This window comes from Salvelinus namaycush, chromosome 15, assembly GCF_016432855.1.
Source record: "Salvelinus namaycush isolate Seneca chromosome 15, SaNama_1.0, whole genome shotgun sequence".
Taxonomy (NCBI): Eukaryota; Metazoa; Chordata; class Actinopteri; order Salmoniformes; family Salmonidae; genus Salvelinus; species Salvelinus namaycush.
The window spans coordinates 12,282,405-12,310,113 of NC_052321.1; the positions used below are offsets into that span (position 1 = coordinate 12,282,405).

At 44.7% G+C, this 27,709-nt stretch overlaps 2 protein-coding genes across 2 annotated transcripts; one reads left to right on the forward strand and one right to left on the reverse strand.

The window, feature by feature from the left end:
* Positions 1 to 6,776: 6,776 nt before the first annotated feature.
* hnrnpua (heterogeneous nuclear ribonucleoprotein Ua) lies at positions 6,777 to 19,793 on the reverse strand. The gene is given in 14 exon segments (XM_039008889.1): positions 6,777 to 7,027; positions 7,147 to 7,245; positions 7,456 to 7,718; positions 7,823 to 8,104; positions 8,278 to 8,446; positions 8,758 to 8,886; positions 10,519 to 10,638; positions 10,772 to 11,035; positions 11,185 to 11,297; positions 11,432 to 11,531; positions 11,752 to 11,891; positions 12,244 to 12,317; positions 18,253 to 18,367; positions 19,319 to 19,793. Coding segments are annotated over 14 exon segments (2,394 nt in total). The 3' UTR covers positions 6,777 to 6,976.
* Positions 19,794 to 20,726: 933 nt separating this feature from the next.
* efcab2 (EF-hand calcium binding domain 2) lies at positions 20,727 to 27,569 on the forward strand. Its single transcript, XM_039008903.1, has 7 exons — positions 20,727 to 20,751; positions 20,898 to 20,982; positions 21,129 to 21,201; positions 21,527 to 21,606; positions 24,559 to 24,601; positions 26,744 to 26,810; positions 27,451 to 27,569. Exons 1-7 carry the CDS (start codon positions 20,727 to 20,729, stop codon positions 27,567 to 27,569), a joined length of 492 nt encoding a protein of 163 aa, XP_038864831.1.
* The last annotated feature ends 140 nt before the right edge of the window (positions 27,570 to 27,709 follow it).

A 27,709-nucleotide genomic window follows, 5' to 3' on the forward strand; every position in this document is an offset into this window, starting at 1 on the left:
CATAGACTTATAGATGACCTGGAGCCAGTGGGTCTGGCGACGAATATGTAGCGAGGGCCAGCCGACTAGAGCATACAGGTCGCAGTGGTGGGTGGTATAAGGGGCTTTGGTGACAAAACGGATGGCACTGTGATAGACTGCATCCAGTTTGCTGAGTAGAGTATTGGAAACTATTTTGTAAATGACATCGCCAAAGTCGAGGATCGGTAGGATAGTCAGTTTTACGGGGGTATGTTTGGCGGCGTGAGTGAAGAAGGCTTTGCTTGCGAAATAGGAAGCCGATTTTAGATTTAATTTTGGATTGGAGATGTTTAACATGAGTCTGGAAGGAGAGTTTACAGTCTAGCCAGACACCTACGTATTTGTAGTTGTCCACATATTCTAAGCCAGAACCGTTACAGAGTAGTGATGCTAGTCGGGCGGGCGGGTGCGGGCAGCGATCGGTTGAAAAGCATGCGTTTGGTCAATCAACATTCAGCCAATCAGCATTCAGGGCTCGAACCCCCAGTTTATAATGTTATTTATCTACCTTAGTTGAATGCTCTGTCACTCTGGATAAGAGCATCTGCTAAATTACCAAAATGTTAATGTATATGTCAAAATTAACAACTGCAAAGCACACTGGGAATTGTCATTGGCCTTATTTTGGGGCGGAGCTCATTAGAGTAATACTCAGCATTCTTTGCAATTGTTCATTTTTACATATAAATTTAGTTAATTTAGCAGACGTTCTTTTTACATTATAGTGCCATCAGATTTTTTATACCAATGTAGGGTGAAAGGGGGCAACAAAATTGTGAACCACTATAAAGAAATGGAATAGAAAAGTATTTTGTATTTTGACAATACAAATTACAGGTTGTGTAGTTCAGCCCAGTGTAATACAACACACAAAATACTCAGAAGTAATTATAATATGTATTTCAAATACAAATAACAGAAATACTACCCATCTCTGAGTATTTGTAGTAGATTTTCACCTACTCATGTAGACAAATTAAGATAATAGCTAATTTTGGATTACATTTTTTTAAATTCTGAAAACAATGTTGGATCCATTGGTTGAATCAGTGGTACCTGAGGTCAGGTAAGTGCGCACAACATTGTATCGCCCTCTTGCGGTGACTCTACTAGACATAGTGTTCTACTCCAATGGTTCGCAACCTTTTTCGCTTACTGTACCACCAACTGAATTTAGCTCTGCCTGGAGTACCCTCTCATGCGTGAAGTACCCCCTCATGCGTATTTTGGCAGTAAGCCTATGGCCTCATGAGTCCTCTCAAGTACCCACCGTGGATAGGCCAAGTACCCCTGGTTGGGAACCTATGTTCTACTCTGCTTAAGTGGTGGAACACACATACGCACGTTTTGAACCGTTTTATTCATACCTTTCAAAAAGGGCATCACTATCACTTTACCTCCACAAAATGTGAGAAAAGGAATAAAGTAAGTATTTGGTCAGCTTTTTTCCATCTTATTTTAATATTTTTTTCCTCATAACAAAATACAAAACATAGCAAGGAATAAAAAAGAAAGAAACAAAAAACAGGTTTTAGTCTATGTTACAAAATGCTAAACATTGTCTCAGACAGTACAAGTCAGACCAAATACTTGAAATGTGTCCATCCACTAGCACTTAGACAAGCAAGCCTCACTTCAATCACCTGCTGTTTTACAGAGCATGCCATCCTTAATCATTCTAATTGTGTTCTTTTTTTGTGCCACACATATTCCTTAATAAAAGTCTACCTAGAACAAAAATTTGACATGGGCAATAAAATAGTTTGTTGAAAAAAACAACATTTTACAACATAAAAGGGACATGTTGCCCTTGCATTAGACTTGATTGTGAAGGTGACCACAGTCCATTCTGTTGTTCATCTCATTTTAAAACACACGTTAAAGACATGACTCATAAATAAAATGTACCGGTACCTTCTACTCTAATATCATTCAAAGGGAACAAAATAGTGCCTTATGATTCTATGGAAGCAGAAATAGAAGATATTTACATGACAGTCAAGCTAGGTTGGGCTGGCCTGGTTCCATGGTCCTCTGCTCTCTATTACGCCACACTAACGCAACATAGTTATGTCAGGCCAGGGGTGTATTCAGAAGTTGGAAACAGAAAACGTAAAACATTTACCCCGAACGGAAAACGTTTTGCAACGGAAACTGTAGTTTCTATTGGACATATTCCGGTAAGTCTCTCACCATTTCGTTCTGTTTGCTTCTGTTTGGTTCCTAGCGAATACACCCCAGGTTCATAATACCACAGTACCTTAAGAAAGTATTCACAATACCCCATAATGTCAAAGTGGAATTATGTTTTTCAAAATGTTTACAAATTACTTAAACATTTAAAGTTGAAATGTCTTGAGTCAATAAGTATTCAATCCCTTGGTTATAGCAAGCCTAAGTAAGTTCAGGAGTACAAATTTGCTTAACAAGTCACGTAATAAGTTGCATGGACTCACTCTGTGTGCAATAATAGTGTTTAACGTGATTTTTTAATGACTACCTCATCTCTGTACACCACACATACAATTATCTGTCCCTCAGTCGAGCAGTGAATTTCAAACACAGATTCAACCACAAAGACCAGGGAGGTTTTCTAATGCTTCGCAAAGAAGGGCACATATTGGTAGAAGGGTAAAAAATAAAAAAAGCAGACATTGAATATCCGTTTGAGCATGGTGAAGTTATTAATTACACTTCAGATGGTGTATCAATACACACAGTCATTAGAAAGATACAGGCGTCCTTCCTAACTCAGTTGCCGAAGAGGAAGGAAACCACTCAGGGATTTCACCATGAGGCCAATGGTGACTTTAAAACAGTTCGAGTTTAATGGCTGTGATAAGAGAAAACTGAGGATGGATCAACAACATTGTAGTTACTCCACAAAACTAACCTAATTGAGAGCGTGAAAAGAAGGAAGCCTGAACAGATTTTTTATTTATTTAAATGCATCCTGTTTGCAACAAGGCACTAAAGTAATACTGCAACAAATGTGGCAAAGCAATTCACTTTATTTGTCCTGAATACAAAGTGTTATGTTTGTCCTGAATACAAACTGTTTACCACTCTTCATATTTTCAAGCATAGTGGTGGCTGCATCATGTTAAGGGTATGCTTGTAATCATTAAGGACTGGGGAGTTTTTCAGGGTAAAAAAAATAAACAGAATGTAGCTAAGCACAGGTAAAGTCCTAGAGGAAAACCTGCTTCAGTCTGCTTTCCACCAGACACTGGAAGATTAATTCACCTTTCAGCAGCACAATAACCTAAAATACAAGGCCAAATCTACACTGAAGTTACTTACCAAGAAGACAGTGAATGTTCCTGAGTGGCCAAGTTGCAGTTTTGACTTAAATTTACTTGAAAATATATGGCAAGATCTGAAAATGGTTATCTAGCAATGATCAACAACCAATTTGACAAAGCTTGAAGAATTTTGAAAAGAATAATGGGCAAATGGGGCCCCCAAGTGGTGCAGCGGTCTAAGGCACTGCATCTCAGTGCTAGAGGCATCACTACAGACCCTGGTTTGATTCCAGGCTGTATTACAACCGGCCGTGATTGGGAGTCCCATAGGGCGGCGCACAATTGGCCCAGCGTCGTCCGGGTTAGGGTTTGGCCCGGGGGGCTAAGCCGTCATTGTAAGTAAGATTTTCTTCTTAACTGACTTGCCTAGTTAAATAAAGGTTACATAAAATAAATAAATAAATAAAAAGACTCACAGCTGTAATCACTGCCAAAGGTACTTCTACAAAGTATTGACTCAGGGGTGTGAATACTTATCTAAATGCGATTTTTCTGTATTTCATTTTCAATACATTTGCAAACATTTCTAAAAACATGTTTTCACTTTGTCATTATGGGGTATTGTGTGTAGATGGGTAAGCTTAAAAAAATGATTTCATCCATTTTGAATTCAGGCGGTAACACAACAAAATGTGGAATAAGTCCAGGTGTAACAATTTCTTTTGAAGGCACCTTCAATAATGAGCCTTGTCAGTCGGTTTATACTGCTTATACACCGAGTAAAAATATGAGAGTTGACAATAATAACTCTTTCAACACACCACCCCACTCTAGGCTATGTACCACACGACTGTTGAAACCGTAGACAGTAGTAACATTTACTTCAGCCTGATTTAAATGCTTCTCTGAGAAGTCAGGGTTATTCCACTGTGTTGGTCCCAAAATACATTTAGGCCTAATCTACAGTTCAATTCAATAAATACAACAAAAACAACAGTTATATACCATTGTGGTTCTCTCCAATATGCAATTATTAGACAAACAGTAAACACACACACAACATACACAGGGTGCTCCCCTATTGAAACATTTCACTCCTGGACTTACATGATCAATCTGGTCCTTAGCAGCTTCGTCTGAATGAGCCCAGCTTAAATATTCCAGTGGAACTCACACAAAGCACTGATTCAAGACAATTTGATTTCCAAATGTAAATGAAAGTATGCACCTTGACAGTTCAAAAAATAAAACCAACAAAAATCCACAAAAAAACAACTACCTTTTATAACAGTTCTACAATCAAATTAATTTCAAAAGTATTTACAATAAACAGCTAAAGGCCTTAAATCATTACTTAAATTTCATTACTATGGAATCTTAAGCACTTTAAAGCATGGTACTGTAGAATAAAATCATGTCTATTTGTTGGACTGTGTCACTGTCAATATGGGGCCTTCCAGGCCTTACAAAAGGAATTTGAGCCTTTAGCGCCAAATTCCTAGTTCTATTGCTAACAGTAGGTTATCAGTGGTGGTGAGAACTCCTAGTTCTACTGCTAATAGTAGGCTATCAGTGGTGGTGAACGAGAACTCCTAGTTCTATTGCTAACAGTAGGTTATCAGTGGTGGTGAGGAGAACTTCTAACAGTAGGATATCAGTGGTGGTGAGAACTCCTAGTTCTATTGCTAACAGTAGGCTATCAGTGGTGGTGAGAACTCCTAGTTCTATTGCTAACAGTAGGATATCAGTGGTGGTGAGAACTCCTAGTTCTATTGCTAACAGTAGGATATCAGTGGTGGTGAGAACTCCTAGTTCTATTGCTAACAGTAGGATATCAGTGGTGGTGAGAACTCCTAGTTCTATTGCTAACAGTAGGATATCAGAGGTGTTGAAAACAGGGTCATGTTCAGGAGGATGCAATATACTGAACGTTGCAGATAGAACTCATGAATGGAGCGGACATTATTCCTTACTCTAAGTGTCTGAAAGGTAGGTTTGTTCTACACAGTAATGTTTTTACATTGCTGTGTAGTATCTTTAAGCGCTTTGAGCTGGGTTCACTCAGACAAACCTGCTAAGGACCAGGTTGATCATGTAAGTCCAAGAGTGAAATGTTTAATGTTGGCAGTTAAAACCCATTTTTCCAAGAATTGTTTATTGGAGAGAGCCACATTGATGTAAAACTGTGGTTTTTGTTCTACTTCTTGAATGGAACTGTGGCGCGACTGCGGCCCCTCATGCTGAGTTCAGCTTTTTTGTGACCCCCACCCCCATCGGATATAAAAAAATACTGCGTAGAACAAACCTGCCTCTCGGACACGTAGTGTAAGGAATCATGTCAGCTCTATTCAGGACAGTTCTATCCTAGAGTGATGCTAATTCTACACATTTACACATTTGTGCCATTCTACACATTTAGCCATGGGGTGTAGAGAACATTTTGCAATTTTATAACTGATTTCATGCCATTCTATTCATTTTGCCATGAGGCAGAGAGGAAAATTAGCTGTTTTTAATATGATATCTGAGTGAGACTGACTAACAAAATCCACGGGGGCCCTCCGGGAGGTAATTCAACCATGATTACATTTTAGACAGCTGGCCGCTAGACTAATTTACCAATCTAAAACATTTTAGCTGACATGGGCTAATTGAGTGACTATCAGCGACTGACATTACAAACAATAAACTGCTGATCAACAACCAAATTTTGAAATTGGTCCGAGGGCCTTCAGTTGCCCATCCCTGATCTGAATGTTAGATAACGTTGTGCTCTACTGAACGTGCCTCATGGAATGGCCCATCTGCTCTGGTACGGAGTACTGAGTAAGTGACCACTTAAGATAGATAAAGGAGTGTCTTACTGAAGGACGGCCTTGGTCTTTAGATTGGATGTATGAGCAACTGATGCAGGATATAGCAAGACATTTTATTCATTTTAACAAGACAGCTACTCTATCTGAGACGGTGCTTCTCATATCAAAGGCTTTTCTAACACCTTTGACATGGAAAAATATGGATTCGCATACCAAGTAAGATGCACCATCGAGAGCCATTCCTGTGTTTATGTGGGCTGTCTGTTAGTTAAATTACACTTATATATATATTTTTAAGCATATCATTTTTTTATTACAGCTTAAACTTCACTTTACTTACTAGAAACAAACGTATTTGCAGCAGGACTAGAATTACGACACCTCACAAATGCTATGTGTCTAAAGTGAGTGCTAGCCTCTCCTGATTCTTAAAAACATAAAACAACATAATATAAAGCAAAAAATCAGAAAGAAATATCTATCATCATCATCATGATCGTTGTAGTAAAAAGTACATCTTTACAGATAAAAACACAGAACCCTGAAAAGTTTTTTAAGAGACATCACATGCTGGATGAAAGCCAAAGTTTCTGAAGGCGAATGCTTGAGAGCTCCGGCTCTGAAACGTAAAAGCAATACAAATATACAAAATCAAAACGCAGAAAGTAAAGGAGCCCAGAAAGCGTTTGTTGTCTTTGTCTCAGAACCGGCAGTCCATCTCAGCAGTGGAATGCTCTTTCTTCCTAAAACGAAGGAAGAGGAGAGGAAAAAGGAGGAGGGGGAGAAGGTAAAATGGAGCGTAACGGGAGTTGACGCCTATGCGCCGGGGTGGACGGGGTTTGTAGTGAGGGGGTGTGTCTGTGTGCTGTCAGTCAGTCTCTCTACCGCACATGCTCAGTAGTATCCTGGGTGGTACTGTTGGCTCCATGGCTTCTGGTTCCAGAACTAAAGATGGAAGACAGAGGTTAAAGGTAAGAGTTTTGAACCATTCCATTGGTCCTAAGGTGCAAACATTGCCCAGCCTGTGCTGCGCTACGTCCAGCTACATCAGGAGCAGTACATACCCCCTGCTGCCAGCTCTGGTTGAAGGCCTGGGCCTTGTTCATGCCAAAGTTGCTGTTCTTGTTGAAGCTGCGATTGTTGCCTCCTCTGCCTCTGAACTTCTGCGGAAAACACAACAGCCATCAGACACCTGGGACTGCCAGCTGACCTCCAGTATGATTGGTGGGTTATACAAATGTACTGTATGTTGTTGTTATATTCAGAAAACTACATAGAAATGAAATAATCCAACAATCCACTCTAGCTGATAGAGTCAGACTCGGTGTAGTCCTAGTCAAGGACACTATCAGGTATAGTAACTAGTGACCCACCTGTGTGAAATTGCCCCTGTTGTCCCCACGTCCTCTTCCACCTCCACCTCCTCCGCGGGTCATGCTGCCTCGGTGCATATTGCCTCCCCTATTACCCCCCATGTTCCCCATGTTGCCCCTTCCAGGACCCCCCCTGGGTGCACCCCCCCTGCTGGGCATGCCCCCGCTCCCCCTGTTGAAGTTGCCCCGGTTGGAGAAGCCCCCTCGGAAGGGCGGAGGAGGGAGGAAACCTCTGGGGGGACGACTGAATCCACCACGAGGTCCTGGGCCTGGGCAGAGACAAACACACAGATCAATATATATTGTACATACCAAGTACACAAACATACACCTCAAGTATTAGAGTTATTTACAGAGTCAAATACACATTGCTCACCTCCCCTGAAGTTGCCTCTGATCTGGAAGCCTCCTCTGCCCCCCCTCTGCCCCTGACCTCCTCCCCACTGCCCCTGCCCTCTGCCCCCACGGCCGCGGTGGTTGCCCCCTCTCTTGGGCGGCGTGCCCCCCTGGTTGGCCTTCTTCTCTGGGGGCAGTGCGGAGCGACTCTCCTCCTTGTACAAGTCCAGCAGCTTGGAGGCCTCATCCTTCTGCAGCTCCACGAAGCCCACCTCACTGAAGCAATCCCCTGGCTCCGGCAGGGTGTAGATACCTACAGGAGGACAGGAGGGAAACAGACAGATATATCAACCCCTAACAAATCAGTCAGTCAGCCCGGAAAGAAGCGTCTGCCAAAGGACTCAAATGTAATGTAAGCTCTCATGTGTTATTGATACAGGTAACAGGTGTTATGGCTGTCAGGTATTCTAGGTTGTTGTAGCTCACCTTTCATCTTGAGTACGGCGTGCTCGGGGACGTCTTTACCGTCCGTCTCGGCTTTCTTCTGTGTCCTCTGCTTGTAGTCGTCGTCAGTAGGACACACCACCACGGCCTTCCTCTGGAAGCCTGCAAACAGACACATCTTCCTCCTCTGGGCCGGGGCCGACACATTGGTCTGACAAAGAGAGAGAGAGAGAGAGAGAGAGACAGAGAGAGAAGAGAGAGAGAGAGAGAGAGAGAGAGAGAGAGAGAGAGAGAGAGAGAGAGAGAGAGAGAAGAGAGACAGGTACCAGGGTTAAAGTCATATCCAACCATACACCTACTGAAATCATTCCATTCTCATTACAACCAAGTAGTATTTGTTTCTCATGATGATGCTGACTTAATCAAATGTTGTTTGTTCACAAGGCATCTAAATATTCAAAAATAACAACAATTGAACCGATACATAAAAACAAAAGCTTCAATGTGGGTAACCATGGTTACCTGGTCAAGGATGTAGTTGCGTTTTTTGCGTGCAGCGATCTCAATGAATTTTCCCAGGAAAAGAGGTGCACGCTGGGAGATGGCGGTGAGTTTGGTGACGTCCTTCATTTGGCGTTTCAGACTGGCGATCTGGCAAAGGAGAATAAAGAATTTTGAGGTACGGAATCATCTGACTTTGGGGTGAACTGTCCCTTCAAACTGCACTGACCCTTTAAGGTGAGCTGTCTTTTTAAGGTGAACTGTTCTGTCCCTTTCAGCTGAACTGCCTCTTTAAGGTGAGGTATCTCTTTAAGGTGAACTGTACTGTCCCTTTCAGCTGAACTGCCTCTTTAAGGTGAGGTATCTCTTTAAGGTGAACTGTCCTGTCCCTTTCAGCTGAACTGCCTCTTTAAGGTGAACTGTTCTGTCCCTTTCAGCTGAACTGCCTCTTTAAGGTGAGGTATCTCTTTAAGGTGAACTGTACTGTCCCTTTCAGCTGAACTGCCTCTTTAAGGTGAACTGTCCTGTCCCTTTCAGCTGAACTGCCTCTTTAAGGTGAACTGTACTGTCCCTTTCAGCTGAACTGCCTCTTTAAGGTGAACTGTACTGTCCCTTTCAGCTGAACTGCCTCTTTAAGGTGAACTGTTCTGTCCCTTTCAGCTGAACTGCTGAACTGTAGAACTGTCCTGTCCCTTTAAGGTGAGGTATCTCTTTAAGGTTAACTGTACTGTCCCTTTCAGCTGAACTGCCTCTTTAAGGTGAACTGTTCTGTCCCTTTCAGCTGAACTGCTGAACTGTAGAACTGTCCTGTCCCTTTCAGCTGAACTGACCCTTTAAGGTGAGGTATCTCTTTAAGGTGAACTGTACTGTCCCTTTCAGCTGAACTGCCTCTTTAAGGTGAACTGTCCTGTCCCTTTCAGCTGAACTGCTGAACTGTAGAACTGTCCTGTCCCTTTCAGCTGAACTGCTGAACTGTAGAACTGTCCTGTCCCTTTAAGCTGAACTGCTGAACTGTAGAACTGTCCTGTCCCTTTCAGCTGAACTGCTGAACTGTAGAACTGTCCTGTCCCTTTAAGCTGAACTGCTGAGCTGTAGAACTGTCCTGTCCCTTTAAGCTGAACTGCTGAGCTGTAGAACTGTCCTGTCCCTTTCAGCTGAACTGCCTCTTTAAGGTGAACTGTCCTGTCCCTTTCAGCTGAACTGCCTCTTTAAGGTGAACTGTCCTGTCCCTTTAAGCTGAACTGCCTCTTTAAGGTGAGGTGTCTTTTTAAGGTGAACTGTACTGTCCCTTTAAGCTGAACTGCTGAACTGTAGAACTGTCCTGTCCCTTTAAGCTGAACTGCTGAGCTGTAGAACTGTCCTGTCCCTTTCAGCTGAACTGCCTCTTTAAGGTTAACTGTCCTGTCCCTTTCAGCTGAACTGCTGAACTGTAGAACTGTCCTGTCCCTTTAAGCTGAACTGCTGAACTGTAGAACTGTCCTGTCCCTTTAAGCTGAACTGCTGAGCTGTAGAACTGTCCTGTCCCTTTAATCTGGACTGTAGAACTGTCCTGTCCCTTTAAGCTGAACTGCTGAACTATAGAACTGTCCTGTCCCTTTAAGCTGAACTGCTGAACTGTAGAACTGTCCTGTCCCTTTAAGCTGAACTGTAGAACTGTCCTGTCCCTTTAAGCTGAACTGCTGAGCTGTAGAACTGTCCGGTCCCTTTAAGCTGAACTGTAGAACTGTCCTGTCCCTTTAAGCTGGACTGTAGAACTGTCCTGTCCCTTTCAGCATCACTCACCATCATCTTCTCCAGGATGGTGTTGGTTCCCAGGATGTTGTATTTCCCAGGGTGCTCCTGAGTGTGCTTGGTTACCCACGCCGTCTTCCCAGCGCCAGGCAGGCCTACCATCACGATCACCTGGGAGAGTAAGAGACATTTTAATCATGGCTGCAAAGTAATGTGTCGTCAAATGTGGGACACAGAGTTGGAAATGGAAATTATGAAAACACCACATGGGCATTCAATAACATGAAAACCAGCACGCACTCACCTCACAGTCATCCTTGGTGTCGGGCCCCTTGGGGCCTCGGACCCTCTTGCTCACAGGGACCTGCTGTAGGAAGCTGTAGCCGGCCGGTGGGACGAACAGTGGCGCCTCCCTCTGGCCGAAGTTGAAGTCTACAGCACAGTTGTGACAGAGGACGTGAGGGAAGAGTGGCCGTCCGTCCAGAGATGCCTTGTCCACCTTGAAGGCCACGCCTAGGTCCTTACCGTTCTTACTGAACGACAGCTCCACCTCCGAGCCTTCAAAGTTCTGCAGGAGAGAGGACGAACATCATCATCAGTGGAAAAAGCAGCAGCAGTTTAATCTGTTAGCTGATGTTTATTTTTTAACTGGCTAAAGTGTCTATTTAGCTCTTTGAGCGAAATGTGACAAACAAAGGGATCATTAAAATATTTTACGATTAGGCATCCGACGACATCGTTTTCGTCGAAGCACTCTCCGAAGTCTTCTGTGACACAGTTGGTGGTTTTCTTCCCTTTGGCAGAGAAGGCATACGAGTGTTCCTCTTCTCCTGAGGACGTCAAAGCAGACAGACACACAGTCAGACAAGGAGCTACCATACAACAGCACAACACACCAGGGGTTTCCCTGAGCATATATCAGGAGTCCACTGAATTATATTGGTTGGTCTAATGGTTCACTCACCCAGTAACAGTGTTCCATTGGCTAGTGACCAGCCCACCAGAACCTCATGGATGTCCATGCCTTTACTGGAGATATGTTTCACTGGGATCTTCTCAATGATCTGGGGAGAACACACAGAGGGTGAGGTGTGTGTGTGCGTGTGTGTGTTTGTCATGATGTTCTGGTTCTTCAGACCATCATCATCATCATCAGTGGTTTTAGGCTGAGTATCTGTAAAGCACTTTGTGACAACTGCTGATGTAAAAATGGATTCATATAATAACTTGATCGATTGATTGACCACGTGTGTGTGTGTTGTTGATGATGATATCTCTCCTCACCTTCATCTCAAAGCAGGCCTTGCCCTGAGCTACTCCGTAGGAAGCCCTGCCTCCAGCCCACAGGTAGGCAAAGCTCTCCATGGTGAGTGATGACGCGCTGTAACGGTCCCGGGACACCTTGAAGTGCAGGTCACTGTTATCTGTGGTTACACACGCACGCACGCACACACACACAAACACTATTGTGAACTTCACAGTTCAAGTAGAAAATGTGCACTGCTGCAGGTGTTATTCAATAATTGTACAAATTCTACCCACAGCTATCCAATCACAAATGTGGTCAGGTCTGTGTGTGTGTACTCACATGTGGACAGGTCTGTGTGTGTGTACTCACATGTGGTCTGTGTGTGTACTCACATGTGGTCAGGTGTGTACTCACATGTGGTCAGGTCTGTGTGTGTGTACTCACATGTGGACAGGTCTGTGTGTGTGTACTCACATGTGGTCTGTGTGTGTACTCACATGTGGTCAGGTCTGTGTGTGTGTACTCACAGGTATCCAGGCAGACAGTGCTGTCGTCAAACTCCTCGTCCTCTTCCTCCAGGGGGGGCTGGGGGGACTTGGCCCTGGAAGAGAGAAGATGAAGGGGTGAAGGGTCAGCCCAGGGAGGACACTGGAGGGACATGTCTCTCACTTAAGTGGGCAAACTTAGGCAGGAAATGCCAACAACGAACAGTGAGACATTTTACCCATGTATAAAAAAACAGATAATGAAAGAAAAGCATTGCAAGTTTGAATTTTGTAAAATTAGTGTGGGAGAGGTGATTAAAAACATGATTGTTATCGATCAATAGTGACAAACCTCCTGGCATTGACAACTTAGATGGAAAGCTATTGAGGGTGGTAGCTGACTCTATGGCCACTCCTATCTGTCATATCTTTAATCTGAGCCTAGAGTAAAGTCTTTGTCCTCAGGCCTGGATGGAAGCCAAAGTCATTCCACTACCCAAGAGGCCTTTACTGGTTCTAACAGCAGACCTATCAGCTTAATGCCAGCTCTTAGCAAACTGTTGGAAAGAATTGTGTTTGAACAAATACAATGCTATTTCACTGTAAACAAATTAACAACAGACTTTCAGCATGTTTATAGAGAAGGGCACTCAACATGTACTGCACTGGCACAAATGACTGATGATTGGTTGAAAGAAATTGATAAGAAGATTGTGGGAGCTGTAATGTACTTTCAGTGTAGCCTTTGACATTATTGTTGTTGAGAAAACATGTGTTATGGCTTTCCAACCTCTGCCATATCGTGGATTCAGAGCTATCCATCTAATAGAACTCTATCTAATAGGGTATTCCTAATGGAAGCTTCTCTAATGTCAAACATGTAAAGTGTGGTGTACCGCAGGGGAGCTCTCTAGGCCCTCTACTCTTTTCTATTTTTACCAATAACCTGCCACGGGCATTAAACAAAGCATGTGTGTCCATGTGCTGATGATTCAACCATATATGCATCAGCAACCGCAGCTAATGAGGTCACTGAAACCCTTAACAAAGAGTGGCAGTCTGTTTGGGAATGGGTGGCCAGTAATACAATAGTCCTGAACATCTCTAAAATTAAGAGCATTGCATTTGGTACAAATCATTCCCTAAATTCTAGACCTCAGCTGAATCTGGTAATGAATAGTGTGGCTGTTGAACAAGTTGAGGAGACTAAATGACTTGGTGTTACCTTAGATTGTAAACTGCCATGCTCAAAACATATAGATTCAATGATTGTAAAGATGGGGAGAGTGCTGTCCGTAATAAAGAGATGATCTGCTTTTTTGACACCACACTCCACAAAGCAAGTCCTGCAGGCTCTAGTTTTATCTTATCATGATTATCAAATGAAATCAAATATTATTAGTCTCATGTGTAACGTCTGCTTCCAACTCACAACCCCAAACACCTAGATCCCCTGAACGCAGCTCACTCTCCAGATTCCAATCACCTGAATTCTAATCACCTGTTCACACACCTGTATGTCATTATCACACACTATTTAGTTCAGTTCTTTGCACCCCATCACTGTGAGGTATTGTTTGTTTTGTGACGCGTGGCTTTCGGAGCTCTGTTTTTCCCATGATTTACTCCTCCCGTATATGATAGTTTTTGCCTGCCTCACTAACGACGCCTTTTGCCTATTCCCTTCCTGTACTTCAGCCTATCGGATTTCCTGTTATCTACCTATTGCCTGATCTCCCGGACTACCATACTAGCCTTTTCCCTGCCTGTACTGTTGCCCTTTTGGACCCCCTGTGTTTGACCTTCTGCCTGCCCCTGGACCCAGCTACCTGCCTCCTCCTCTGGTCCTGTGCATTAAACACCTGCTGCGCCCTGCGCCCAGCTCTCTGTCTCCCCTCATGTTCATTACAACATGCGCCGAATACAACAGGTGTAGTAGACCTTACAGTGAAATGCTTACTTACGAGCCCCTAACCAACAATGCAGTTTAAAAAATACGGATAAGAATAAGAAATAAAAGTAACATTAAAGAGCAGCAGTAAAATAACAATAGTGAGACTATATACAGGGGGGTACTGGTACAGAGTAAATGTGCGGGGGCTCCGGTTAGTTGAGGTATTATGCACATGTAGGTAGAATTATTAAAGTGACTATGCATAGATGACAACAACAGAGAGTAGCAGCGGTGTAAAAGAGATGGGGGGGTGCAAATAGTTTGGGTAGCCATTTGATTAGGTGTTCAGGAGTCTTATGGCTTGGGGGTAGAAGCTGTTTTGAAGCCTCTTGAACCTAGACTTGGCGCTCCGGTACCGCTTGCCGTGCGGTAGCAGAGAGAACAGTCTATGACTAGGGTAGCTGGAGTCTTTGACAATTTTTAGGGCCTTCCTCTGACACCGCCTGGTATAGAGGTCCTGGATAGCAGGAAGCTTGGCCCCAGTGATGTACTGGTCCGTTCGCACTAACCTCTGTAGTGTCTTGCGGTCGGAGGCCGAGCACTTGCCGTATCAGGCAGTGATGCAACCAGTCAGGATGCTCTCGATGGTGCAGCTGCAGAACCTTTTGAGGATCTGAGGACCCATGCCAAATCTTTTCAGTCTCCTGAGGGGGAATAGGTTTTGTCGTGCACTCTTCACGACTGTCTTGGTGTGCTTGGACCATGTTAGTTTGTTGGTGATGTGGACACCATGGAACTTGAAGCTCTCAACCTGCTCCACTGCAGCCCCGTCGATGAGAATGGGCGCGTACTCGGTCCTCTTTTTCCTGTAGTCCACAATCATCTCCTTTGTCTTGATCACGTTGAGGGAGAGGTTGTTGTCCTGGCACCACACAGCCAGGTGAGGCCATGCCTCGTCATTGTCGGTGATTAGGCCTACCACTGTTGTGTCATCGGCAAACTTAATGATGGAGTTGGAGTCGTGCCTGGCCATGCAGTCATGAGTGAACAGGGAGTACAGGAGGGGACTGAGCACGCACACCCGTGAGGGGCCCCTGTATTGTGGATCAGCGTGGCGGATGTGTTGTTACCTACCCTTACCACCTGGGTGCGGCAAATCATCAAGTCCAGGATCCAGTTGGAGAGGGAGGTGTTTAGTTCCAGGGTCCTTAGCTTATTGATGAGCTTTGAGGGCAATATGGTGTTGAACGCTGAGCTGTAGTCAATGAATAGCATTCTCACATAGGTGTTCCTTTTGTCCATGTGGGAAAGGGCAGTGTGGAGTGCAATAGAGATTGCATCATCCGTGGATCTGTTGGGGCGGTATGCAAATTGGAGTGGGTCTAGGGTTTCTGGGATAATGGTGTTGATGTGAGCCATGACCAGCCTTTCAAAGCACTTCATGGCTACAGACGTAAGTGCTATGGGTCGGTAATCATTTAGGCGGTTTACCGTAGTGTTCTTGGGCACAGAGACTATGGTGGTCTTCTTAAAACATGTTGGTATTACAGACTCGGACAGGGAGAGGTTGAAAATATCAGTGAAGACACTTGCCAGTTGGTCAGCGCATGCTTGCAGTACACGTCCTGGTAATCCGTCTGGTCCTGCGGCCTTGTGAATGTTGACCTGTTTAAAGGTCTTACACACATCAGCTACGGAGAGCATGATCACACAGTCTTCCGGAACAGCTGGTGCTCTGATGCATGTTTCAGTGTTATTTGCCTCGAAGCGAGCCTAGAAGTAGTTTTGCTCATCTGGTAGGCTTGTCTCACTGGGCAGCTCTCGGATGTGCTTCCCTTTGTAGTCTGTAATGGTTTGCAAGCCCTGCCACATCCGACAAGCGTCAGAGCCGGTGTAGTACAATTCGATCTTAGTCCTGTATTGATGCTTTTCCTGTTTGATGGTTCGTCTGAGGGCAAAGCGGGATTTCTAATAAACTTCCGGGTTAAAGTCCCGCTCCTTGAAAGCGTCAGCTTTTAGCTCAGTGCGGATGTTGCCTGTAATCCATGGCTTCTGGTTGGGGTATGTACGTACAGTCACTGTGGGGACGACATCATCGATGCACTTATTGATGAAGCCAATGACTGATGTGGTGTACTCCTCAATGCCATCGGAGGAATCCTGGAACATATTCCAGTCTGTGCTAGCAAAACAGTCCTGTAGCTTAGCATCTGTTTCATCTGACCACTTTTTTATTGATCTAGTCACTGGTGCTTCCTGCTTTCATTTTTGCTTGTAAGCAGGAATCAGGAGGATAGAATTATGGTCAGATTTTTCAAATGGAGGGCGAGGGAGAGCTTTGTATGATACTCTGTGTGTGGAGTAAAGGTGGTCCAGAGTTTTCTTCCCTCTGGTTGCACATTTAACATGCTGATAGAAATGAGGTAAAACTAATTTAAGTTTCCCTGCATTAAAATCCCCGGCTACTAGGCGCGCCGCCTCTGGGTGAGCGTTTTCTTGTTTGCTTATGGCAGAATACAGCTCATTCAATGTGGTCTTAGTGCCAGCCTCTGACTGTGGTGGTATGTAAACAGCTACAATTATTGTCCAGTCATATGGTCAAGTGCTGCAAAGAAAGACCTAGTTAAGCTGCAGTTGGCCCAGAACAAAGTGGCACGTCTTGCTCTTCATTGTAATCAGAGGGCTAATACTAATACTATGCATGCCAGTCTCTCTTGCCTAAGAGTTGAGGAAAGACTGACTGCACCACCTCTTGTTTTTTATAAGAAACGTGTTGGATATTCCAAATTGTCTTCTGTCTGTAATGTCTTTTTTGTTATTTGTTGGACCCCAGTAAGACTAGCTGTCGCCATTGGCGTCGGCTAATGGGGATCCTAATAAATCAAACCACTCTCAGAATTTAAAACAAAACCTATCATTGTAATCTATCAAATGTTGCTTTCGGGGCCTTTGAGTCTCAACTAGAGAATAATCTAGGGGAAAGACTGCACTAGGCTACATTTTGACCAGTTCTGGCAGGATTTACCAACAATGGTAAATGAATATGTATGAACTTTCCAATTTGTAAGTCGCTCTGGATAAGAGCGTCTGCTAAATGACTTAAATGTAAATGTAAATGGAGTGAAAGTTGTAACATCGTTCAGTCTGAAATTGCAGGGCGTGATAAAACAAATTAGTCAGGAACGCCACCTAAAGTTCACCAATGTCAATGTATCATTGGATATGCATTTCTACTCTCGGGAGGCTATATAAGTGATAGAACGTTGTTGGAAGATCATACCTCATCACAAGAACAACAGAACTATAACTATTCCTATACTTTAGATGAGGATGCCCACACTAGAAAACTGTCAAGTTATTTAGCTCTGTTTGCCGTTAGGAAAGCTGTGTGATAGTTATTTTTCAAAAATCCTGAATCATATAGGTTTAAAATTAAGTTCTAAAAACACTGACATTAGATTTGTTGAGCTACAGAATTGCTGTATATCTGCTAACCAGTGAAGCTGTTTATAACACATGTATCAAAGGCCTGTAAGGAGAAAATGTAATCAATATTAGAGGCCAATAATCAATCAATCACTCTCACTCACTCACACTTTTATTGCATCCTACCATTGGGAAAAAATAAAGCATATAAAATTTGCCCAAGTTTAACACAACTGGACCGACAGAGAGAGAGACAGGCAGATACTTAATTGGTGCACTTGTTCTACAGACAACGCCTCCCCCCCCCCCCCCCCCCCCCACCTTCTTTGTCCCACCGCGCCTCTCTTTTGTCCCACAGCGTGTGGGTCAGGCACCCTCCCAGCGGCATCCAGACCTTCCCATTCAATATAGCATCCCTGCAGACCACCCCATAACCATTCCATTACTAACTAGCTATAGCACCAACCACCATTATCTACACTACAGTTGGGCTTTGCATGCATATTGTCAACCCTGTATTCAGTAATAACAGGTTATAGTAAGGTAATACCCATGTAGAGGTAAATGGAAAAAAATATGTTTCTTAGCAGCAGGGTCAGGGGTAGCATTAAGGACTGTGTTGGCTGTTAATGTCAACACAGCAGTTCGATAAGGCAGAGAGCTGGGAGTTGTGCAGGCCAGAGTGACTCGGAGCTAACCGAGGGTTAACCCGGCTACTGCACCATCCTTACCGGCTGTACTTGCTTTCTTCAATAAACTCAAAGTAGCCCCTTCCATGTTCCTCCCGGCGTCTCTTAACACCCTTCTTATTCTTCTGCTCAGCGCTCGTGTCTTTGTCCGCATCCCCTTTGGAAATAAAACAATAACAAAGCAGGTATTGAGGTGCGTCCCGCCCCCCAAGTGTAGGACCCAGGTGTTACATGATGGTCCACACAGTTCAGCTAGGTGGCTAGTTAGGTGTTTTGATTTGTCAGGTATCTACATTTTGCAAAGTTGCAATGTATGGACTACAAAGGGAAGAGTAGATCTGAAAATAATTAAAGATATGGTGATCTGGAGCCATGAATAACAAGGGGCCATCAAGAGCAATAACAATACCCCCTTTAATACCAGTTTGTACCCCCCTCTTTAATACCAGTTCGTACCCCCCTCCCCCAATATAAATGGATATTGATGTGTGTGAAGCACCACACATTTTCAGTTTCTACAGCCATGACAGCCTTGACCAAATATTAACTTAGTATTTACCGTGTTGATAAAATAAAATAAATGTTTAAAAAATAAACAAAAAAATAAAGCTAGATACGACTTGCAGCTAGCTAGATAACTTGTCTTTCACATTTCCTAAAACCAACGTTATTAACCTAGGATATGCGCATAGACGTATTTATACCTATGGAATAACAAACCGTCTCACCGAAAAGATAGTCAGCCTGCTGCGTTCTCTCTCGCCAGTAGGAGCCATTGTTTACCACTTTAGCAGCTAATGGTAGCTAGCTAGCCAACGACCATCTGCACACCGGCAAGCGCATCTATGTCTGCCGCTTGAAGAAATGCAAACCCGGAACACAAAACCATTGCGTAAAAACATACACCTGTCAAGTGCAGCCGTACAAAAGCTTATTGTCTACAATTAGCTAGCTACATGGATCCTGACAGAAGTTCCGACATAGCTGGCAAGCTTAGCAGGCTAACCAGTTGACCTATCTTTGATTCTGAACTGTCATGCAAGACGTGAACTCTAGCCGCTACTGCAACCATGGCAGCAGGGTCGATTAGCTAGCTTGCATCGCTTACCCTCTCGAGGGAGAGTCCCTAGTACAGCATCATCATCATCGAATTTATCCATCTCCTCATCATCATCATCATCATCATCATCTTCTTCTTTCAGTAGAGCATCTTCATCCTCGTCCGATTTATCCATATCTACTCCCGCATCCTCCTCTTCCCCCATATTATCGTCGATATTGGCGCATTCTTTCTCTGCTTTCCCTTCGCACCTATCTTCATCCTCTACTCCGCCCGCCTCCATCCTCTCCTCAACCAGGTCTTCATCCAAGTCCTCCTCGCCCATGTCATTCAGGCCGACAGCCCCTTCGCCTTGGCCGCCGTTCTCCCCGGCCTCAGCTCCTCTGGCTAGAGCCTCTTCATTCAGCGCGGCCTGCAGCCGGTCCATAAGATCCGCCTTCAGCCCCTTGTCCGACAGCAGCCTCTTCTTCAACTCGTCCTTCAACTCGTTTACCTTTAACTTCTTCACGTTGATATTGTTCATTGTGCTATCTATTAAATTATTAAATAAATATCGATACAATTCGATAAAAATCCCTATTGTCGACTGTGTTTTTGAAATTCGAAACACGAAGATAATAGCCCAGTGCACAGATGGCCGACTTAGTGATAGCAGTCGCCTATAATTTCTACTGCGCCAAGCCAACACCGTTTCTAAGCACGTCCCACTACTGACATCTGTGCTGCTGCTGAGAGCGTGCCAAGGGCAGTAATATAGCCCTACCGTAATGACTCGAATAAACCAGTCAGATTTTTCCTTTAGTCTCCTACCACATAACAGCCGTGCATCCATACAATGGCTTTTATATGTCGTTGTGGCCAAAGTCTACCGTCATTATTGACAATATGAAGCGAATATTTTTCACAATTGGTTACGCATCCAAAGAAGTCTGGCTTTGGACCGTGCAATAGAAATATACACTTATTTTATTAATGAGACATTAGAACACATAAACTGACATTCACTGTCAGTGTGGTCAGAACCTTATCTCTGGCCTATATCTCTAACTGCTAAAATCAACTACATTCAACCACATTCAGTTGCCAAACGATAATGATAGAAATGCCTTGAATAGAGCCAACAGATTGCTTGGTCTACATTTACATTTAAGTCATTTAGCAGACGCTCTTATCCAGAGCGACTTACAAATTGGAAAGTTCATACATATTCATCCTGGTCCCCCCGTGGGTATTGAACCCTGGTCCCCCCGTGGGAATTGAACCCACAACCCTGGCGTTGCAAGCGCCATGCTCTACCAACTGAGCCACACGGGACCATGTCGGAGAGGCATGGCCAGTTCTATTTGACAAGTTTCTACTTGAACTTTCCAAAACGTTGAGTCCTGCACTTGTTCAGAGTGGTCCTGCCAAGCAAAAGCTATATATGGTCTCCTAGCAACAACAGTAAATAAAGAAAATGGCGGAAGACAAGGAAAGCGCAGGTATGAAATGGGCTTCAAAATCTATTTAAATAGTTGTTTTATCGCCTTAACTTGTAGATACAGCTAATTTGAGATACATTTGAAAGGTGGCACTAGTTTCAGCTAACGACGGGCTTTTGATTTGTCTGTTGTATTTGCTGTTGTAGAGGCCATAGTATCGGAGGTCCACAAGAAGATCCGCGCTGCTTTTGATGTGTTTGACCACGAGTTCAACAAGACAGTGGATGTCAGGTGAGCAGAATGATATAGTCAGACCCACTTAGACAGGCTTACAACAGACATGATACTAAATAGGCTTACTACACTGATTTAGGTTTATACAGTGTTGTATTATATGGTGGTGATGTTCTCACTCCGGTGCTGTGCTTCTGTCAAAGGGAGATAGGCACTATCATCCGCTCCCTAGGCTGCTTCCCTAACGAAGGGGAGCTACATGATGCCATAGCAGAGGTAAGGGCATCCTTTTGATCAGAGACATAATAACATAATAATTGTATACAGTCTGTCATTTAGCAGATGCTTTTATCCAAAGCGGCTTACAGTCAACCGTGCATATGTACATGAACATAGAGAGGACAACAATGGGAAATATTTAACTAACCACGTATGGCTGGTTTTACTCTGTTTTCTTGAAGAACAAATGCAAAGGTAGAAGGGTGTTAGAAGCCAGGGGACAATCATTCACATACAGGACCAACACTCACATACAGTAAATTCCCCACAAATTTTGCTACAATTTCAGACCATAATATTTGTGAACAAACTCTTCCCCTAGATTGAGGAGGAGGAGCCGACGGGATACATCCGCTTTGAGAAGTTCCTCCCCACCATGACCAAGGTTCTAATGGAGCGCAAGTAAGAACATTGGAAAGAGGCATGCACAGAGTCTGCTAGATGGGGCTGTATCAGACAATGTAAGAACACAGGAGAGAGAGCGGGAGAGGTAGAGAGACATACAATCAGTTGAAACACATTGATCTCAGACAGACAGAGACAAATTGGAGGATCTGACTGTACTTGACTTGTCTGGGTAGTTTCTAGGAATTCCTAGAACTGGTGCAGTAGGTTTTTCTGGAAACACTTGCCCTGCCTCTGTTGCTACCTGTAAGAACACTTAGCTTAGATCAGTGTCTACACTCTAAGAAAAAAATGGTTCCAAAAGGGTCCTTTGCTGTTCCCATAGGAGAACCCTTTTTGGGTTCCAGGTAGAACCATTTTGGGTTCCATGTAGAACCCTCAGTGGAAAGGATTCTATATGGAATCTGATCGTTGTCTACATGGAACCAAAAATGGTTCTTTAAAGGGTTCTCCTATGGGGGCAGTTGAAGAACCATTTTAGGTTCTAGATAGCACATTTTTTTAAAGAGTTGTGGTAAACCGTGGGATGTTGGGTTGAGCGTGCAGAGATTAAGACAGAGACAGGGAGGTTCTAGTCAGAAAACATGACTTTACTAGGCAACAAAATAAACATAACAAAATAACTTAAGTTTGGCTTGGTCCTTTACTACCTGATACAAAGCGCCACTCAGTTACCCCGGGTAATAGCATGCCGTTTACTGCAATCACCTGGCCCCTCGCGTTCTGGAGGTTGAGGTCTTCTAACTGGGCCATCCCGAACTGGCCCGTGAGGATTCCCGTGTCGGTCGGTCAGTCGAGTGCCTCCCCCTCCATAAAGTGGAGCCTGAGGTCCTCCTTGGACGATGGCTCGCTTCCCTGCGTGGGGTCACCTCCCTCCTTCTGGTCCGACTCGGGCCCGGTGGACACCTCTCGCGGCGGGGAGTGGATTGCGCAGATGACCATCCTTTTTCCTCTCCTGCCTACCTTGCACATGCCTCCCCAGGTCCTTCCTCCACAGTGCCTGGAAGAGAGGGCAATCTCTACCGAGAATGGGCACGGGCAGGTTAGGAACAGCCCCCACGCGCATCTGGCACTCCCCCCTTGGGGTGGTTAGCAGCACCGGCAATGTTGGGTACCTCTTCGTGTCCCATGTATACAGGACACTGTCATCTCCTCGCCCCCCGGTTCGTCTTTCCCCTCTCGTGTGAGCCACTGCGGTTGGGCCAGGGTCACCATGCTGCCAGAGTCCAGCAGAGCGCTGGTGTCGACGCCATCGATTCATACAGGAACCATCGGTGGGGCCGTCTCGGTGTGTGCCCAACAAGAGGTGACATAACTCGCCATCCGGCTTACCCCGGAGCTGGGGGATGCGGAGGGCATGGACTCCTCCCGGCTGGGGAAGCTCCATGCGATGTCTCCTGGCTTGCCGCACTCATAGCAGCGCCTCTGATATAGGTCCAGCAGTGGTTGTCGTCGTCGGTTCGGGTCGGGTCGACCTCCCGCTTCGCAGCCTCGGCTGGTTCCGTCCGGGCCCCCTTCAGCGAGGGCGAGGGCCTCTCTGTGCTTTTCTTCCCCCTCCCTGCGTCCACTCTCTCCGCCCGGGCACCTTTCTGCAGGTCCTGGCTGTTCTGGTGGGTTTCCACCGCAGTCAGCAATTCCTCCAGGATCTGGGGGTTTGTCGCCTTCCTCATCTCGTAGGGGAGGGCCCGAAGGTACCTTATCGATTGTCGGGAGGGACGGTACGTTGGTCAGTAGCCATCCCTTGGTCAGGCACACCAGGTCACTCATCTGAGCGCAGGGGAGATGGTGGAGTCAGAGGCCCAGTCATGGACCAGTTGTGCACGGCGTGCGAGGCTGAATAACGGCTCAGAATCTCACGTTTGAGTCTCTCATAATTTGCTGCCTGGTCGGTGTTCAAGTCGAAGTAGTTCTTCTGGGCCTTCCCGGAGAGATAGGGTGCCAAAAGGCTGGCCCACTCGGGCTCGGGCCATCCTTCCCTCTGCGCCGTCCTCTCGAAGGTGCACAAAAACGTCTCCACGTCATCTTCCTCCCTTAACTTCACCAGGAACTGATTCGGGCCAGACTCCTGAGCCCTCTCAACCTTCAACTGGGCTACCTCCGCTACCAGTCTGCGGTTTTGTTGGTGCTGCTCCTCCAGTGCTTGCTCCTGGAGAGCCTGTTGCTTCTGTTGGCTGAGTATAAACTGAGCCACCAGCTCCTCCATGGTAATCTCCGTACGCTCGACCCCACGGCACCCAAAGCTACTGAGGTGCCCGTATTCTCCACCATATGTGGTAAACCGTGGGGTGTTGGGTTGAGCGTGCAGAGATGAACACAGTGACAGGGAGGTTCTGGTCAGAAAACACGACTTTACTAGGCAACAAAATAAACATAACAACAAAATAACCAAGGTTTGGCCCTTCTCAAATTTGTCTCCTCTCTCTCTGTCTCCCTTGCGGTGTGCCACAGTGCTCCCTTTATGTGGTCTGCACAGCTGGTTGACATTCTCCCCTAATTATCTCTACTTGGGACCATCAGCGTCGGGGTGCCCAGCCCGTGTACTCCCAGCACAGGGAGCCAACGTCGCGGCACGTACCTCCCCTCTATCACCAACCCACAGGGTAGACCTCCCGGGTTACCACAGAGTGTAGGGGGCAACTAAATCCTACTCCAAATACAGACAGAGTAGGTGTGTCCAGAAGGAGGAGGTATAGCTAATATAAGAGGTAGTCGTAACTCCCTGATAAAACATGCATAATGACCCTAACCTGTTCCTGCCTGGTCTCAGTTGTAGATAAAAACTCTGTTGGCAGCACCTTATACAAATATACTATGATTGATATAGTTGACTTACTCGCAGTGATGTTCTGTATGAGATTGTATGTGTGTGTGTTAAAGGTGTGTGTATGTTCTGTAACTTCTTGTGTGTGTGTGTGTGTGTGTGTGTGTGTGTGTGTGTGTACTCTGCAGGTTCCGGCCCATCCCAGAGGACCTGATGCTCCAGGCCTTTGAGGTAATGGACTGTATAGGTTCTGTATGTAGAGTGTGTAGGTTATCTTGGATTAATTCCCTCTATTGCAGACTGTATAGATTATCTTGGATTAATTCCCTCTATTGCAGGCTGTGTAGGTTATCTTGGATTAATTCTCTCTATTACAGACTGTATAGATAATCTTGGGTTAATTCCCTCCATTGCAGACTGTATAGATTATCTTGGGTTAATTCCCTCTATTGCAGACTGTATAGATTATCTTGGATTAATTCTCTCTATTACAGACTGTATAGATAATATTGGGTTAATTCCCTCTATTGCAGACTGTATAGATAATATTAGGTTAATTCCCTCTATTGCAGACTGCACAGTCATTGCCAAAAGTTTTGAGAATGACCCAAATATGAATTTCCACAAAGTTTGCTGCTTCAGTGTCTTTAGATATTTTTTGTCAGATGTTACTATGGAATACTGAAGTATAATACAAACATTTCATAAGTGTCAAAGGCTTTTATTGACAATTACATGAAGTTGATGCAAAGAGTAAATATTTGCAGTCTTGACCCTTCTTTTTCAAGACCTCTGCAATCCTCCCTGGCATGCTGTCAATTAACTTCTGGGCCACATCCTGACTGATGGCAGCCCATTCTTGCATAATCAATGCTTGGAGTTTGTCAGAATTTGTGGGTTTTTGTTTGTCCACCCGCCTCTTGAGAATTGACCACAAGTTCTCAATGGGATTAAGGTCTGGGGAGTTTCCTGGCCATGGACCCAAAATATCAATGTTTTGTTCCCCGAGCCACTTAGTTAATCACTTTTGATAAAAAGTGGCAAAGTGCTCCATCATGCTGGAAAAGGCATTGTTTGTCACCAAACTGTTCCTGGATGGTTGGGAGAAGTTGCTCTCGCAGGATGTGTTGGTACCATTCTTTATTCATGGCTGTGTTCTTAGGCAAAATTGTGAGTGAGCCCACTCCCTTGGCTGAGAAGCAACCCCACACATGAATGGTCTCAGGATGCTTTACTGTTGGCATGACACAGGACTGATGGTAGCGCTCACCTTGTCTTCTCCGGACAAGCTTTTTTCCGGATGCCCCAAACAATCAGAAAGGGGATTCATCAGAGAAAATGACTTTACCCCAGTCCTCAGCAGTCCAATCCCTGTACCTTTTGCAGAATATCAGTCTGTCCCTGATGTTTTCCATGGAGAGAAGTGGCTTCTTTGCTGCCCTTCTTGACACCAGGTCATCCTCCAAAAGTCTTTGCCTCACTGTGCGTGCAGATGCACTCACACCTGCCTGCTGCCATTCCTGAGCAAGCTCTGTACTGGTGGTGCCCCGATCCCGCAGCTGAATCAACTTTAGGAGACGGTCCTGGCGCTCGTTAACACACTCACACCTGTGTTAACGAGAGAATCACTGACATGATGTCAGCTGGTCCTTTTGTGGCAGGGCTGAAATGCAGTGGAAATGTTTTTTGGCGATTCAGTTAATTTGCATGGCAAAGAGAGACTTTGCAATTAATTGCAATTCATCTGATCAGTCTTCATAACATTCTGGAGTATATGCAAATTGCCATCATGCCAACTGAGGCAGCAGACTTTGTGAAAATTAATATTTGTGTCATTCTCAAAACTTTTGCCCACGACTGTATAGGTTACCTTGGGTTGCCTCTATTGCAGACTGTATAGGTTACCTTGGGTTCCCTCTATTGCAGACTGTATAGGTTACCTTGGGTTCCCTCTATTGCAGACTGTATAGGTAATCTCGGGTTAATTCCCTCTATTGCAGACTGTATAGGTTACCTTGGGTTCCCTCTATTGCAGACTGTATAGGTTACCTTGGGTTCCCTCTATTGCAGACTGTATAGGTAATCTCGGGTTAATTCCCTCTATTGCAGACTGTATAGGTTACCTTGGGTTCCCTCTATTGCAGACTGTATAGGTTACCTTGGGTTCCCTCTATTGCAGACTGTATAGGTAATCTCGGGTTAATTCCCTCTATTGCAGACTGTATAGGTTACCTTGGGTTCCCTCTATTGCAGACTGTATAGGTAATCTTGGGTTAATTCCCCCTATTGCAGACTGTATAGGATCATACCTTGGGCTCCCTCTATGATCTTTATATTTGCTAAGAGGGAAAAACATCTAAAATATCTTTGCAGGTTCTAGATAAGCAGAAAAAGGGACATTTGGAACTGGAGGAGCTCACAAAGTACATGACACAGGAAGGTAAGGTGAAAGCAACATAGAGCTCCTTACATAAAACCACAGAATCATTGGCCTGAAGTCACAAATATATCATATCTTGTCACTGTTTATTAACACTTATGTGGGCTTTGTGTAAGGCAAGATGATATTACGCCCTCTAGTGGTCCAAGGTTTGGACAGACAGACACTGACAGATAACAATCCACTCTACAAGCATTATATGATTATATATCTCCCAGAACAACAATACAGTCTCTGGTTGACTTTAGTGTTCATTCTTACCAGTTTCCAGTGTGTTGATTCCCTTGGACCTAGCATATGTACTTATGACTTATCAGTATGTAATAGATGCTCAGCTGGAGTGACATGCAGCATATAATGGTTCCTCAGAATCAACCTTGAGAAACCCTGCTAGGTAGCCTCAAGGTTATAAAGGCAGTCTGGCAACTGCCATCAATACCTCAGGAGCCACCTACTGTTGTTGTGCCCTTGAGCAAGGCACACCCTAAACTTCTCCAGGGGTGCTCGTCTGTGGTTGACCCTGTGCTGTGCCCAGTGTGTGTGTGTGTATGGCGTGTTTTGTGCTGTGTTAGCAAATGTTTTGGTTGTCTCTATAATGGTTTGATAAAGATCTATTGTGGGTATGTGTCCCTCTCTGCAGGAGAGCCCTTCACCCAGGAAGAGATGGAGGAGATGTTGTCAGCTGCAATGGACCCTGACAAGAACCTCATCTTCTACAAAGACTTTGTTAGCATGATGACCGTGGATGACCCCAGATAGACTCTTAATCACACACACACACACCAACACTCACCAACACATACACATTCCTGCTGGGAGTAATGACAAATGTAACGTCTTGCGTAATTGTTATATTGTTATAGTCTAATACAGCATATAATGTGGTATTGTAAATGTTG

Bases quoted from the DNA above. Each gene is read 5' to 3' on its own strand.
- efcab2 (XM_039008903.1), top strand. From the start codon at position 20,727: ATGGCGGAAGACAAGGAAAGCGCAG. The intron at 24,602-26,743 runs GTAATGGACTGT...ATATCTTTGCAG, and splicing joins TGATGCTCCAGGCCTTTGAG to GTTCTAGATAAGCAGAAAAA. The intron at 26,811-27,450 runs GTAAGGTGAAAG...CCCTCTCTGCAG, and splicing joins AAAGTACATGACACAGGAAG to GAGAGCCCTTCACCCAGGAA.